We start from the raw sequence: 16,661 nt of genomic DNA on the forward strand, positions 1-16,661 counted from the left end.
CAAAAGACTAAAGGCAACTTAAGTAAGGCTGGATTTCAGTCAGGTGTGACGTTAATGCAGGCTGAGTAGTTTTGAATATTTTATGTGCAGCCCGTGACCCGAAGTAAATGTCTTGTATAATACCAGTCACCCCTCCACCACAAGCCTCGAGCCCAGAGTCCTGGGCTAAATGTGCTCAGAGGTACAGCAAGAGGCACTGGAGATGGGCTGGTGTCTGAGATACTCATTCTGGGGGTACACGGCTGGGGGAACAAAGAGAAAATGTGCTCTGCAGAGATACCCTGGTATCCCCTTCTGGGCTTCCAGCCCCGCTCAGCTTTTCATCTGCTCACATCTTCTCTGCACTCTCCCCAAAAGGAACTGTGTCCCTACCCTGTAAAATCTATAAAATGGCTCAGTCAAGCGGAAGGCTTGAGTCCAAAACATATGGGAGAGTTCGATCCAATTTAGAAGAACCAGGCAGAAGCCGGAGAGAAGGAAGAAGACCTGATAGCCTGAAATACAATCTGAATTGCCTCTCCTCCCACTGAGGAGAGTGCAGTCATGGCTTATACGAGATCGAAAGAGAGCAGTCAGGTGATGAGCCTGGAGAAGAAGAAATAGGTTCATTTCATTTCATCTGTAGTAGAACACCACATCAGTATTTGGGTTTGGTTTGTTTTCCTTGAAGTCAGTCCTGTATAGTAATGGTGGTAACAGGCCTTTAACACCTGACTCGTGGGTACCCGTTCTCCACCAAATCTCAATTTTTCCGGAGAAATACAGTGCAGATGAAAACACAAAGTCTCCCAAATTCACGCCAAGAGCATGCCAGGTTTTAGCCAAAAGCTTAGTACTGGGTGAAAACATTATGTGTATCTGTGCCCTCATGCCCACAGAGGGTGGGAAAGCCAGCACCCCTGAAAAGCCAATGGCCTTTAGCTCTTTTTTTGGAGGTAAGTACCGAAATACCCAGCTGTGACTCCATGCTTCCGTTAACTCCGTTAAGACTTGGGAACAAGGACCATCCTATAAACTCCAGCTCATGCAGCTCACAAAAAGAGCATGGCGGTGCCTCCGAATGCCTGAGAGGGGGTTTTTAATGGGGTGGTAGGAGAAGAGAGACATGCAGATGCACAGACTCCATAGAAACAGAAGTATTCTATATTAATTTTAAAGAGAGAAGAAGGGTTTTATTGAATCCCATGCCCAGAACCATGGGTTAACAAGCCATAAAGAGGCTTTGCCAGCACTTAACTTTAGCATCAGTAGTTTATCAGCACATTGTTTCCACACTTAACCAGATTTTAATTAAATGTGACTTTTGTTCTGATTATTAGTAGAGCTTTCCCCTTCGGATTTCGTGGTCACAAAAGCTCAAGGAGTGCAAGAGAATTAGAAAGCGAATAGGAGGATCAATCACAGCAGACCTCTGCAATCCATGTCCGTCTCTTTTTTTGTAATATACTTATTAGATTCTTATTGTCGGGAAGGATTAGTGTTATGAGCTCCAGGAATTCCTTTCATTGCCCCGTAAGGCGAGGTAGTGAAGTGTGGCTGCTTTTCTTAACAATAACGCTCTGGATTTTCCCCTTCTCCCTTCTCTCCACCCATATCCCCTCCTCTCTCTTCTCTCCTCTCCCACAGAGATTTGTGCAGCGGACTGCGGAGGACATGGCATTTGTGTCGGAGGCACCTGCCGCTGCGAGGAGGGATGGATGGGCACAGCCTGTGATCAGCGAGCGTGTCACCCACGCTGCAACGAGCACGGGACATGCCGGGATGGCAAGTGTGAATGCAGCCCGGGCTGGAACGGAGAGCACTGCACTATTGGTAGGGAGAAAGAAAACCCAACTACTTTTAAAAGAATAATTGATGATCAGGGAGGAGAAAAGGCGCATGCTTAATTGAATATGTGTGACTTAGTGTAGCATGAGCACCTTTGTTCTTGGATTTCAAGTTCTGACATCATACATTTTCATGTGGGAACAAGACAAAATGTCCTTTCATTTGTTGATGACATGGCTATATATATTTTTTATTATCAGACGAGAAGTACACCTATGTGGTGTTTGATCTCGTAGAGACAAGCCATCAAATGTCAGCTAGATGCTTTTAAAAACATCCCACTTTGCCTCTCTCAAAAGGTCTTTCTGTGGCCTCCAAGACTTCTCTCTACTCTAGCAACACCATTTTCAGAAACATGCGTCTGATTTAAAGTTTTCTTCCCTTTTATTTGCTCCATTATTTGCATTGCTGCTCTAAAAGAGGAGAATTGCAGTCAGATGACTTCTGGCTGGTATTTAACTCTGTCTTGCTTATCCCTTGTCTGCTCTGCTGCCTTTCTAACCATTTCATTTCCCTCTCTCTTTGGTTCTGTATTCCTCACGCACCTGGCACTTATCTTGAGCTCTTGGTGTCATGTCTATTATTATTATTATTATTATTATTATTATTATTATTATTAAGGTGCCACCAATATGCTGAAATCATGCAAAGAGGTGCAGTTCTCACGTTAAGCAATTTGCAGCGTCGTTAATGAACTGGCTTGGTTTTACCTTCCTCCTTCATCTCACTTAACTCCTTGATACATTCTCCCTTCTTCCTTTTTTCTGACTGTCATGCCATTTTAGCCCCCATTCCACAGTCATCCTATAAAATCAGTAGCATTTAAACTCCCCACATACAATTTATTATGTATTGATGGAAAACTAAATTAGTGAATCCAGTTCTGCTCTCGATAATGCCTGTGTGGACCTGAAAAAAAATCAGTTGACTTTAGAAAAGTTATTCCAGAGTGAGAATTCTCCTCCAGTCATTTTGTTTTAATCAGCTTCTTTTATAGATAAGAAAATGTACCTCTTTGTTGCTTTCATTATGCCACATTACATATAAATCACACTACATCAAAATTAAGCACCAGCAATATCTGGGCAAATGTCAGCATAGTTATCCATGTGGATTATCAACTTAGTTATATGTAGACAACACTTTTTTTGCATGAACACCAGGTAAGTTTGCACACACAGGCAGGAAATGAAGCCTGATCACAATATTTTAATTCCAGCATTAGGGTAATGGTACAAACCATATCTGTGGCTCAATTCTACTTATCATTTATTTATGCTAATGTCACCCTACCACATTATGGTCTCCACATGCATCCCCTAATGAAAAATATCTAGCTCTTAAAACTTCCTCTGTCTCATTAGACATTACATTCTGCTTTCTTTTCTGTGTCCCTAGCAGCTTTCATTTCTTTTCATGATGAAGGGGTAAAAAAACCCTCTCTTAAATGACTTTAAAATGAAAAGAGAGCAGTCCTGTGTTAATTGGAATCCTGTGTTTCTGTAATATTATTTTATAGCCTTGTGTTCAAGCACTTTGATTTGGAAAGCAACACAGATTCATGAAAGGATTTTAAAAGAAAAAAAAAGTGTTCAGCAAAAGGCCCCAAATCCAGGGCACAATTTTATATGAAAGTTATTTATGCACAAAAAAGCCTGATTCATACCCTCACTGCCATTTTATTAGTTCTGCTGCAAACCCAAAATGCCACTAGTTCGGTATATGATATTTCTCCACACAGCTGATATGCCCGGATTGTCTTTGAACAACAAGCTTTTCTCTTTCATGGTAATTAAATTTACCCCATTATTTGTGGTATTCCTCACTCTGAGTATAAAGAATCCGTGTTATCATGGGAAAGGCCAGCACCGCAATGCAGTCAGCATCGAGATTTTACTGGTGCACACTATCATTTTGTGTGGTGCTACCTTTCTATTGCAGTGCTGCCTTGGTTTAGGAATCATTCTTTAATACTTTGAGTGCTGGAGCAATTCTGTTTCTTTTCACTTCCCCCCCCCCCCATCTTCTTGCATGGTGATTTAGCAACAAATTTGTACATAGTCTCATGCCTCTGAAGCTGTAAACCATATTTCCTACAGAATATTTCATTGATAAATGTGTAGAATGTAAAGGAGATTTGGCAAAGTCATAAATATCCAAGAAAATTGAATAGCTTTAGAAGGAGTAATAAGCAAGTTATATTGGCACAGATGAAAGGACATTGACTTGGAATTACATTAAGTATGTGGAAAGCATTCCCCTTGTCCTTGTGTAATTTCCCTGCATGGCAACTTGTTCTGTTGACAGTAATTCCTTATATGTCTGTGTCATGGCCCGGTTTGCTTTAGCACCGACAAGCATAAAACCCCATTGCTGAAGTGATGCTTTAACGATATTGCCATGTGTGCAGGTGACATGGTAGAAATGGATGACACAAGTAAAGGACACTTCTTCCATTTCCTGTTGAGCATGTTTGAGAGTAAGAAATCCTTTTGTTTTGTAGGTCATAGGAGGCTCTTTCATATGGTGTTCAAGGGAACTCTGATCCCAGTGGATTAATTTTGCTCATACAAAGAGTCACGTTACCAAATATACTAGCTTGATTGCTCACATTCAGAGATTTCATTAGAGGAACCCCAGTTAATTCCCAACCAGGAAATTGATGCAGAAGCTTGCATTCATCATCCTAATTCAGCAAACTTAGCGCATCCAGGTGAAAGAGTACAACAGAAAGTTGATTATATAACTGCAGGAATCCTGAAAGCCAGCAGAACAGTTCAATCAATTTACTCCAATTTCTTAAAGGAAAAAGCACAACATGACAACAGCCACAATGCAAGACTCCTGTGATGGGCTCTCCAGCATATTCCAAATTTGCCCCCAGTTAGAAACATTGTAAGATTCAACTTTCTTCTGTTCTGGCCCAAACCACATCCAGGGAGCACGGTGGTGAAATAAACCCTCTTACTGAGGGCTCTGAAAGGCCAAATTACAAGTCAGCTCTATGGTAGGCTGCTCTGTGGGATCAATTCACAGGTGGTAACATAGAAAATTTCCTGGGTTTACTAATAAACTCCAGAAATTTCCCAGGGCCGTAACAGCCTGGCCTCAAATTTGATACAGTTGATGATATGGCCCGGATAGTGCCCCAGGTGCTGTGCATCCCACCTCAGAGATGCCAAAGGAGACTTCACTCTCTTCCTACGTGGGCCTTGCACTGAGACTGTATCTGACAGGTGAATCTCTCTGTATGATATTTTACTAGCAACAAGCCTTAATCCTTTGATTCATATTCGGGTTATTCAGAAAAATAGTGGCAGAGAGGGCTTCCCTGTGTGGTGCAGTTGTTGGGATGTTCATCATCCTTGAACAGCCTGGACACAAGACCAAAGCCATCACTTGAAGTTCAGTTGCCGCACCTGAATATGACAGGGTCTCCTGAGCACTGAGGGACCAGGAGATAGCTCTCCAAACACACAACGATCTGCCTAGCAGGATTTTCAAAGCATCTCAGTGCCTAATTCCCATTGATCTCTACAAAAGCTACGCGTTTAACTCCTTTTGAAAATCTGGTCCTGGCACGCACTGGTGATGCATGCACTAACAAGTGCCTAGGCAGACAGCAGACGGCCCGTCCCACACGGGCTTCTGCTTATGGCACCACCGGGCTGGTTTTTGTTAGCAAAACTCTGATTTTTTGAGAAATCTGCCCCTTTAAGTTTGCCTTTCATCAGCCTTCTTGCATAAATAATCACACACGTTCTGAATAGCTGGGGTTGTAATCAGTGCTTCTCGGTTTCTGCTGGAGCAGCTGGAATCCAGTCAAGGCACATTACAGGTGGATCCTGGTCTCTTTTCCTTGGCTTTCTAACACATCACTTGTGCCATTTAAATCCATAAAGCAGCTCGGTCTATGTGCAGCCCAACATAAAATAAGTCAACCAGTATCTGGTGAAGGTTCTTGCTACCCAACAGAGCAGATATAGTCAGTTCTCTGCAGCGCTCAGGTGTATCCACAGCAGAAGCTGAGTTGTGTTTGACCCTCTGGCACCCACACTGCCTGGGTGGGACGGGTACCTTTGGGCAAGAGAAGGCCATGGTTATAGCAGTCCATGGAAAATATTTGCTTGCTGCTTTGTTCCGACATGATTTTGCATCAAGCCAAAGGTAATCAGGCCTTAAGTAGTTTGGCAGCATATTTGACAGTAAATATTAAGCACAGATGAACTTCAAAGACAGGCTTTTTTCCCTGCCCCGGTGGCATAAACTTCTTGTGCCATCACTGGTTCAGCAATGAAGGGCTACTTTCTCCTTTCCTTCAAATTTGTGTGAATTCAGTTTAACTCCAGTGATTCCACTGAGGCTCTGCCCACTTCACCCCATGGGGAGGATGAAGGGAAAAAGAATATTTGGAAAATGAAGAAGGAGAGTGCGCTGGCAAGAAGTCCTACCTGAAGACCTGCCCCTAGCATCTCTGACTTCTCTCTTCCCTCCCTCCCTCTCCATGAGCCAAGAGAAATGCTCATGTGATCCTTCCCAACATGGTTCAGACAAAACAAACCAAGTTAGCTCAGGCTGGTGAAATGAGAGGGCTTTCAGACCAAAAAACGCTCACATGAGCTCCCTTCATAGCAGATCTGAAGGGACAGTGGCTTCCAGGAGGCGAGTGGGGACATGGAGCTCATGGAGTTTGGTGCCTTTGGGTGCAGAGGAGGACACCTTAGGAAAGTAGCTTTTCTTCCGAGCTCCTACACAGTTCCTCAGCATGTCCCACATGTCCACAGCATTTCCAAAGGAGTGTCTGTAGATAATAAGATGATATTTTAATGCCAGAAGTATAGCAGGGGAATAAGACTACACAGGTTTAGAGAAGAAAGATGGAATATTCCCACAGAAGACCCCCACTATTTTTCAAATTACAGGAAAACATTGACACATAACTGACATACGGTTGGCACTGGCAACTGCCTCCACTGCCATCATCTGCACAATGACTGCTGCCCGAGTTTACAGGCTGGACTGCTCTGGATATCAAAATCCTAGAGACACGTTCCCAAGCTTCAGCCACCATCCAAGCAGCTGGTGATGCCGTGCTTCCCACATCGCTACCACTACACCGGGATGATTAGTTAATCTCCTTCCCAAGCCTCATATCTGCCCACACTAGGTTAGCTCTGATCCTCCCAGCCCTCTCCGCTTACTTACAATAGTGCTTCAACGGATGCGTTAGATTGACAGGATGGAAAAATAATTCCTGCAAGGGCTGTGACCTCCCAGGTGGGCAGTCTGCATGAACGAACCTGAAACAAAAACCTCTTCAAAAGGGTACCAGGACACAACTGAGAGACAGATTGCAGGGAGCGGACAAGAGAACAAGGGAATAACGTTTAAGCAGGTAATGAAAGAGAGAAATTCAAGACTCAGAACCTCTTATTTATTAATAAAGACCAGCTGCTGTTAGGAGAGAGAGTGCCGTCTGCTGGCATGCGCAAGGGCTGTCCGAGGCAGGACTCCCAGCTTCTCCTTGTGTCTTTGCCACCAACTTTCTGTTTGACCCCAGAAAATCAATTAGAAGGTGGTTTTCCAAATTAATGTTCCATGGGAATTGGGCACATGACTGCTCCCACTACATCTATAACTTTTTTTTTTTTTCCCTTTAGCCCTTCTTGGAATGAGTATAATAATACTTACCTATCTGGTAGAGCTGCCGTGAGGTTAATTTAATATTTGTAAAGTAATTTGATCTGGGGCTAGAGGATGCTGTATAAATGCAATGTATTACCATTAAGAAGATCCAGGGAAAAGCCTCTCCCAGTCTGGTAAGGTCACAGAACTGTGCCTCTTGTGCGGAAAAATATAAGACAATCAGGTGAGGTGGAGCACTTTAAATGACGCTGTTTTTCCTGATGAAAAAAAAAGCAGTCAGTAAAACAGAGGTAGACTGTTGCAAATGAGCAGAGCATTACAATATTCTGCCATATATATATTTATACATATATATATGCCTATATATATATATAAAGACATAAATATATATATAAAACTTTCCTGTTTCTCTTCCTGATCTTAATGAGCAAAAAGATGCCTGGATGCCTAACACAGCCTTCTTGAGCTCTTTGACTGAGGAGGGCTGTGCTCCACCCTTCTTCCTTTTTTCTCTCCTCATAATCAAGGTTTTTCTTTTCATATCACAGCAAACTCTCCTTTGCCTTTCTAGCACCTGCACAGTCTCGTAGTAAGCCGCAATGCACTTATTCAATCCTACCTTAAATGTCCTGTCTTTTATCTCCCAAGCTCACTATCTGGATAAGGTAGTGAAAGGTATGCTCTTCCTTCCTATTTTTCCTATTGTCTTTGTGTTTCTTTTTAAAAAATGCACCTGTGAACATGCTGTGTGGAGGTTGCATCTCTTCCTCATTGTCACCAAAGTGCTCCCTAATGTCTGGAAGGGTGAACTTTCCAGTCATTTAGGTAGGAAATACCTCCGTAAGTGCTGTAACCCTGTGTGAACATCGTATCAGTGTTCCTACCTGTCCCTTTGTCCCTGCCCTCCCCTCCAAATCATCTTTCATCCGCACCCCTCCCACTCAGGTAAGGCAAGTCAGGAGGAAAAAAAGTGTCTGTGAGTACAGCAGGAGGCCTGTACAGTGGTGTGTTTTAATTAAATGTCTATGATCCATTCTGTAATGAGCAGGTGAGTGCACTTTCTGTGTGGAGTCTTCATGTTTTTGATCCATGACTGCAAAGTCTTACATGGGAACTTCAAGTAATGATACATTATTATGATTATTATTATTATCGTTATTATTATTTTCTTAATACAAAAATTTTATGACCTCAAAGGCTCTGGTTGTATAAATCCACAAAATCTACTGAAATTAGTGACGTTGCATTAATGTACACTACAACAAAATCCAACCCTATGTTCCTGTTGTAAATGTAAAGCAAGTCTAGGGCCCAGGTCTTTCTTCAACGAAGAAAAGGAATTGAACTGTTACAGAATAGAGGTTACCTGCTATCTTAAAAAAAATAAATATCTCAATTATTAATCAGAGCAAATAGCTAAATTAATTTAGGACTTTTAAATAGAAATAGACAGTTCCACAATGCACTTAGCTTTCTAAAAATATTGAAATAACACACATCTAGTTAAATACAACAATCTGACAATAAATATGATTGAGTCGGACACAAATATCTTTCTACATGGCTGATTTGACACTAACAGCAACACAGTGCTGACGCCGCGCAGCATCGTATGTTTGCTGGTTAAACAAACCCAAAAATCAGGTTGAACAAATCAGTTTCACCCTCCTTTTCAGGTTGTGAGCAATCAGAAATAGCAGCTGTGAGAGGCTGATGAAGAAGGACAGATACGCCAAAATATTTGTCCGGTGAACAGTTAAAATGAAGTCTCTGCCATATAGGGCTCTTGTGGTGTGACAAGAAACACGGTTGCCCTACTGACTTCACTTCTCTGGATGAATTTACGATCTAATGTTTCTCTCTTGTTGCCATTGAGGCTTAAAGGCAGGTTCAGGTACAATCGCAAATGGGGAAAAATGTTGAACAGACAAAACAAATGTTAATGATAAAGAAATGCCCACAGTTTAAATAAGGAGTCTTTCACCATTAGTGTAGTGCAGCAGCTGGTTGCTGTCCTTGGGCCCCTGTTTATGGATCAGTGGATTGTTCAGTGGTAGTTTGTTTTCTCTCATTGCTTAGCATCAGTAAAATATGCTTGATTTTATTTAAATTAGGAGGAAAAAGTATATTCTGCTGCTTACATCAAGGAAAGAGGGTTACTTGTGCCCCTGTTTATGGATCAGTGGATTGTTCAGTGGTAGTTTGTTTTCTCTCATTGCTTAGCATCAGTAAAATATGCTTGATTTTATTTAAATTAGGAGGAAAAAGTATATTCTGCTGCTTACATCAAGGAAAGAGGGTTACTTGTGCCCCCATGACATAATAGTGGTGGCACCCTTAGAGGAAGATATGGGCCATCACCAGGGAGTGCGATCAGAACCTCCTGTTAATGGTCCACATCTCAGTGTTTTGCATTTCAAAATCCCAGGACTCCTTTTCTTCTCAACACATGTTGGAGACAGTTGGACCGAAAGGTAGCAGATAAGCACCAAGGGGATAGAAAAGATGAGAAATCAACCTGCAGAGCCTGGGTCCAGGGACCTTCAGTACTGGTTTGCCCATTCAGTGGCCCAGGTCTTTTTTACTAAGTCTTCTGTAGCTGTCGTTTTCCCTATGGATAGCCTTTTGAGTCACCTTTATGCCCAAGAATAAAGACACATTATATTTAGTGAGTATTTCAGTGGGGAGCAGGTTAAGCAACATACCAAGAATAAAAGATTGTCTCCTACCATGCATGGCCTCTTTTGGACAGATTAGCAATAGCTGAAACATTAAAAGTACATGTTTTTTACTTGGCTAACTGCATGGTGTGCATTTTTCAAAACTAAATTACTCATGCCCTTTTGGCTTTCTTAATTATTAACATCTTTCTGGTTGAAATCCCTTCCCAGTAATCCTGCGTTGTCAAGGGTGAGCCTGATTTACTGCTGAATCTTTCCCACAGCTTTACTTTACCAATAAGTCAGAGAAGATGTAGAATCGTTTCTAAATTGGAGGGCAAGTTTCAAGAGCAAACATCAGCATGATTAAACCAAGAAGCTCTAACTAGAATTGGAGTCTTCTAAACTAAGGCCTAATTAACACTGATAATGCTTAAAACGAAAAGAGTTGCCTACTATTAAAGAGATGCTGATTTTAGAGAGAGCTTCTCCATCCAGAATACCATTGGAGCTGATGATACATCAACGTAATTAATTTCTATTGTTGGTTATCAAGTCTCGCACTTAAAAAATAACCACATTAGCACCGTAGTGAGGCATATAAACAGCTAGTCTGAAATGTAAAGATGCTGAACAATGTTTGAATTCAGGGATGGCTGCAAGGTGACTTCTTTGGGCTGCTCCTGAAGTCCGAGAAGCAGTGAGGACCCAAGGTCTGACCACAGCCAATTCCCTCATTTGTACAGTTATAAGCAATAGGAGCTCTAGCAAGTAAGCTTTAAATCTTTGTTTTACAGGATGCATCTGATTAAGAGTTTCTGGATTCCCACCATCACAAAATCTCATGGTGGTAGTTTGAGAGTTGAATGTTTTTCAGGACACTTTACCAGGTTTCTCATAATTTGCAGGGATGAGCTGATGTTTTGCTCCTCCCTTTCAGTCCTACAGAACTTCTTCAGGTCACTTACTGATTGTTGTTCTCTCGGGCTCCAGGTGTTTGCATCCTCACATGTTGCATTCAGCCATGTCTTACTCGTTTCGGAGTTCAGCCACTGTCTGTTGGGACTTGCTAGAACATCCGTCAGTGCTTTCCTACTGACAATGGAGGAAAGATAATAGCCTTATCTTTTAAGTCCAATTTCAAGTGGCAATGAGGCTTGGCTTGAAGAAAAATCCCATTGAGCATTGTTTATAATTGGACTAATTAGAGAAGGCCTTAACTGTACAGATCATTAAGAGCAGACTATTCTACCAACAGTCTTAAAATGGCAGGATAATTTCTTACTCTGGTGACAGTCTCCTTTGACTCAGATACTCTTTTCTTGTCTAGTTCAAAAGTAGTCCGCTTTTTATATTGCTTCCCTGGTCTGTACTGTCTCTTGCATGGCAGACCTGACATCTTTGTAAATGTCCCACAGTAGCATCATCTTTCAGCAGCGCTTCCATGTGCTTCAGCTGGAAATTCACATATAGGGGCTCCCCCCCACCACCCCGCCCAAAAAAGAAGCCCTATTCATATATTTAGTTCTCTTAGTCACCCAAGTGCAGTTAATAAACACAGGAGTAACGGATCATTAGTGACTCTAGCTATGAGAAATCAGAGCTGCAAGATTATGGTGGTGTAAATCTGTGAGGATTAAGCCACCCTGCTGTGTTGATATTCAGAAGCACTTTGGAGACAAGATGACCTTTTTGCTTTATTCCCCAGCATGGAGGAAAGGAAGGGATGAAGTTTATCGGTATCATCTTTTCATCAAGTGCTTTGAAGTGCACTGGTTGTGGAATGGGGAGTGCTGTACGTTCCTGTCTCTGTAGTGTTAGTGATGGCCAAGTCTTTATGCAGTGAACCAGTTTAGAAATGGTAGTACTTATAGGTCCGCTCTCCTGATACATTGGCCTGCACATCCCTGTTATCTTCTAACTTTCTGAAGCTATGAGCCTCTGACAGCTGCTGTTTAATTGTGTTGTGTTCTATTAACGGTTTCCTTTCTCATTACATCTGAAAATGATCTGTTCTGACCAAACCCATGACACAGGAGAGGTACAATTTAATCCTCGCAGCACCGATACTTTGCTGTACCTTGTAATGTAATGGTTAATATCTGAAAACTTTTGTGTTCATGGATCTGTGAAGAAAAGCTTATTTCATTAGGAAACAGTTCTCTGTGACTCCTTAGAAAAGATTTATCTCATTAGGAACCAGAGATGGTTCTGTCCTTGGTGGGAGGGAGTAAATTTCCTTCCTAGACTTGAAAGATGCCAAGACAGTGGAGTGGGACATTACAGGTGAGAGTTATCTCACTTTAGGTATCTACAGCGTAGATGCTTGTATCTCATCTAGTCACACTGGATTGCCTTAATAGTCAAGAAGAGGAACAAATGCCTTGGGAAGGCATAATCTGATGAGATTCTCTATTCTGTCTCTCCTCTCCTGACTGATGCTCTGTCTGTCTGCCTTCTGAGATGCTTGACTTAGTTTCTCTGAGTCCAGGTCAATAAGATTCAGAGGAAATCATGAAAGTCCATTCAGATAATCTGAAAGACATTTCATATGGACAATGAATTGCACACAAAATTCAAAGACGTAGGACTGAAAGAGGTCTCCTAAGTTACGGTCCAGTCTTCTGCTGTCAAGGGCAACCACATTGTGTAAAACTTTATATAAATTTACCAAGCTCTATAGATAGATCGGTGAGGCTTCTCCTTAATACTCCTACTGGGAGGCTATTCCAAGACTTTATTCCTTTGATCCTGGCAAATGATTTTTTTTTTCTTTCTGATTTTGAGCCAGAATTTATTCATGCTTGGTTTATGTCCATTTGTTCTTATGCCAGCATTATTCTCTTTAGCTTAAATAGCTGTTTTCCCTTCTCACTGTTTATCTGTGTCATGAATTTGTGGGAAACAATCATAGTCTTTTCAGCCTTTGCTGTGCTAGAGTAGACAAATAAAGCTCTTCATTTCCTCAGATGCAGCAGGCGCTCCCATCCTAATTATATCAGCTATTTTCTGCCACTCCAAATTCCCCCTTTCCTAAGCCTGGGAGAAAAGAGCACATGCAGTTCCACATGAGCTCCTAATTTTTACAGTTATATTAGTTTTTCCTTATACCTGCTGCACACTCCTCCCATGAGACATTTGAAGATCATTTGCTTTTTTCAGTCTCAGAGCAAGTGATCAATCACTACAGTATCTTTTCTATCTAATAATGTTAGATCTTTGCTTTTGAGATCTTTGTTCCAAAGATTATGAAATGTAAAATAGAATTAAAACAAAACCAATAAAATGAAATCTCTCTTTTCCCTCTGAATTGTCATCATGTGAAACCTCATAGGCCTAACTTAAACTGTTTCCAGGATTCAAACCTGTTCCTACATGGCTTGGACCCAAACCCAGGAGACTTTTTGTCTTTAGCTCCCATCAGAAACTTCTAAAACCTATCTTCTTCCCCAGTACAGAAAATAAAAGTCTGCTTCAGGAATTAAACACTTCTTGTTAGATTAAAAATCGAGTGGTATACAACCCTTCTTCTCTCATCCTTCTACAGTGGTGTCTTCAACTTCTCATCACCCAACTCTTTGATTCTCACTGCACTCCTGTCCAGGTCAACACCACTGCACCTTTGCAAGGAGTTTCCTGCTCAGCCTCTTCAGCTGCAGGGTTGAGTTATAGGTTTTAGGATGGGTTATAAAGAGTCCAAGCAATAAAAACATGAAGCGTGCTCAGTGGTGACACACCAGCCAAGCCCTAATGGAGCCATGCAGAATACACATAAAGTGAGATTTCTTCAGAGGTTTTTTCATCTAGACAAATTTAGGCAGATTTATGGAGGGGAAAACAATCATATCTCTAACATCAGGACGGTCCCACCCAAACTGAATTTATCTACTGCAAAGTGGGATTACCTACCTAGCTAAGTAATACTAGCAGGTTATTTTAACAAGTAATACACTTCTTCCTCCCTTGTTCTCCAAAACAGCTGAATGCTTTCAGCTTGTACTGAACGTAAGTAAAAGGAACAAACACATAGATTAGCTCTAGCATGGAAAAAAAATCAGAATAAATGGTTGAAAGTTTGGCACTGTTGTAAGTAACTGGAGGCAGGATATTAAAATGGAGAATTTCAAATAGCCTTGTCTAAAAATAGCTCTTCTGTAGTATATAAATACTAATACAGTGTATAAATACTAAATTGCACACACACAAGCATGCTAACGCAAGGACACACACATTATACGCCCTCCCCCAGAATACACATTTTAAAAGACTGAAAAACCACAAATATGTTTTCAAATGACAAATTTAAGTTCCTTTTAAAGGACTTTTCCGTACCACCTTTGTTCCTTTTTCCATTTGGTCCCTGTCCCTTGTTAGAAAAACAATCCTAGAAAAGATGTTAAGCTCACAGGAAACAATTCTTTAGTTAAAAAGGCATTTCTAAGCGACGTGTCCCCAGCGCAGGACACGCGATGACGCGACGTGCTCTACGCGCTGTCTCAGCACTTTCTGGGCAGACCCTCGTGCATCATGCTGTCAGCCTGACGCCGCAATGACACATACCTTTCAGTACTCTTCGCCGTCATGTTGTAACCCTTTAAGACAGGATAAGTCGGTGTTGTTTGCACTGTTTCACGTACAACAAACCTGTCTTGTAACGCTGAGGGCCTGAAGAAACTCAAACTATGCGGCAGGATTGCACAACACACGTATAAATAGAGAGGGCCTTAAAACAGGGCTCAGGAAGACTGAATTCTGTTCCCGGTACAATCAGTCCTGCTGAGTGACCTTGACAGTCACTTCAGTCCCTCGTACTTCAGTCTCCTAAGCTGTAAAATGTGGCTCACATTTCTGACTGCTTCTCGGTAAAGATTTTTGAGCTCTACAGGTAAAAAGCCCCCAGAACTGTGTAAGCTAAGCAGCCTCCCTCACGCCGCTGTTTACGCTGGAAATTACTCTGCTGTTTTCTTGGGGGAGGGAAAAAAAACCCGATGGGAATCTCAGTGAGAGGTCATCAGATGAGAAAATCAAACCCTAGTGAGCAGACCAGGAGCCTGGTGTTCATCCTCCCTAAGTTTTATCGCCTACAAAAGAAACACCTGCTTCCGTGCTGGTCTCTCTCTCTAGTCATTGAGGAGAAAGGGGTGTTTCCATAGCGTGCTGCATCTCATCAGTACGGCATCTACCACACGAAGGGACTTATGTCATGAGACGGTCTTTTTCTCTGCTGACTACAGAGAGAGCTGAAGGTATCTCTGTTATAGCCAAATTGTGACCGGATGAAATTAATCTCACCTAAAATGACTACAGTGGAGAAATCGGGTGTTCTCCAAATATTTTCCAACATAGGAAGTGCCTTCACTTTCCACCAGCTTTGGCTGCTCACCAGGCTGAGGTCTCAGTATTGCTGAAAGCCAGCTGCTTTATCCTGCTGGGTGTTGGGAACTTTAACCCCACATGCAATGTAGGTAACCCCAAACCTTGGTCTTCCAAAGCAAATTCTTTGAAAGACTCAGAGGCAGGGTGGGTCTTACATCCAATGAAGCAGGAAAATCTCATTGCCTCTCTGAAGCTCACCGTTCCCTCCATCCAATTAGCGAGGACCTCCTGGGAGACATCAGCCCACTGAGTGGTCACCACCGTTCCGATACCTAACTGGGACACTTCACTCCAGGTGGGAAGACACCATGTGAGAGTGGAGAAATAAACTGAAGGCAAAGGGGAAAAACTGTTTAATTAGCCTCTTTCAATGCTGCATTGCTTTGTCTTTCCAGTGCATTTGAACGTGTGGCTGTTTGCCTTGCAGAGGGATGCCCTGGCTTGTGTAACGGCAACGGCAGATGCACTCTGGACATGAACGGCTGGCACTGTGTCTGCCAGCTGGGCTGGAGAGGAGCGGGCTGCGATACTTCCATGGAGACGGCATGCGGCGATGGGAAAGACAACGACGGAGGTAGGACATGAGCACATGTGATATGTCAGGCTTCGCAGAGCCGATAAACCTTGCACAGTGAACAGTCAGCTGGGCTTGATTCTGCAGGGCAGATTGGTTTTTGACAGCTGGTGGAGAACAGACAGCAAAATCTGCCAGGCTGACTCAGCCAGAGTGGATCTGAATTCAAATGAAATGGATTTGGACTAGAGGTGCCAGGGCTGAAGAGGGAGGTTTGTTTATCCTCAAGTCAAGTCCGTATACCAGAGAGCAGGCAGAGGCAATGCACTCCTCCTATCACTCTGCCCCAGGTGGGTGGCTCAGCAGTGACACGATGGGACCACCTCCGACAGCAGATGCCCCTGACTCTTCGATCTTTGGCCTCACTGCCTCAGGTTTTCATCAACATTCTCTGGTAGGTCACTACTGACTTGGGATGGATGTTTTGCAGAAACTTAGAGGCTTCGGTGACTGATCCCCATGCCCACAAGCCATCCAATCCCTCTCGAACCATGTTTTATTGATTACAGTTCCATATGTAATGATGTCAGGCATGTGAATAATAGCCCTGCGTACAGCAAACTTAATATTCAGACTTA

At 42.4% G+C, this 16,661-nt stretch overlaps 1 protein-coding gene and 1 long non-coding RNA gene across 3 annotated transcripts in view; one reads left to right on the top strand and one right to left on the bottom strand.

Moving 5' to 3' along the window:
- Positions 1-16,661, top strand: part of TENM4 (teneurin transmembrane protein 4) — a 622,246-nt gene that overhangs the window by 486,998 nt on the left and 118,587 nt on the right. For both annotated transcript variants that reach the window (XM_054803254.1, XM_054803243.1), the window contains 3 exons: positions 1,627-1,812; positions 8,122-8,148; positions 15,937-16,083. In XM_054803254.1, the coding sequence (XP_054659229.1) occupies positions 1,627-1,812; positions 8,122-8,148; positions 15,937-16,083 (360 nt within the window). The remainder of the gene's footprint in view (positions 1-1,626; positions 1,813-8,121; positions 8,149-15,936; positions 16,084-16,661) is intronic.
- On the bottom strand, positions 6,490-7,730 carry LOC129196199 (uncharacterized). The gene is made up of 3 exons (XR_008574096.1): positions 7,610-7,730; positions 7,033-7,127; positions 6,490-6,628 (listed from the first exon to the last, which is right to left on the bottom strand). It is a non-coding gene; the product is annotated as an uncharacterized LOC129196199 (long non-coding RNA).

The sequence above is a fragment of the Grus americana genome, chromosome 1 (genome assembly GCF_028858705.1).
Source record: "Grus americana isolate bGruAme1 chromosome 1, bGruAme1.mat, whole genome shotgun sequence".
In the NCBI taxonomy this organism is placed as follows: domain Eukaryota; kingdom Metazoa; phylum Chordata; class Aves; order Gruiformes; family Gruidae; genus Grus; species Grus americana.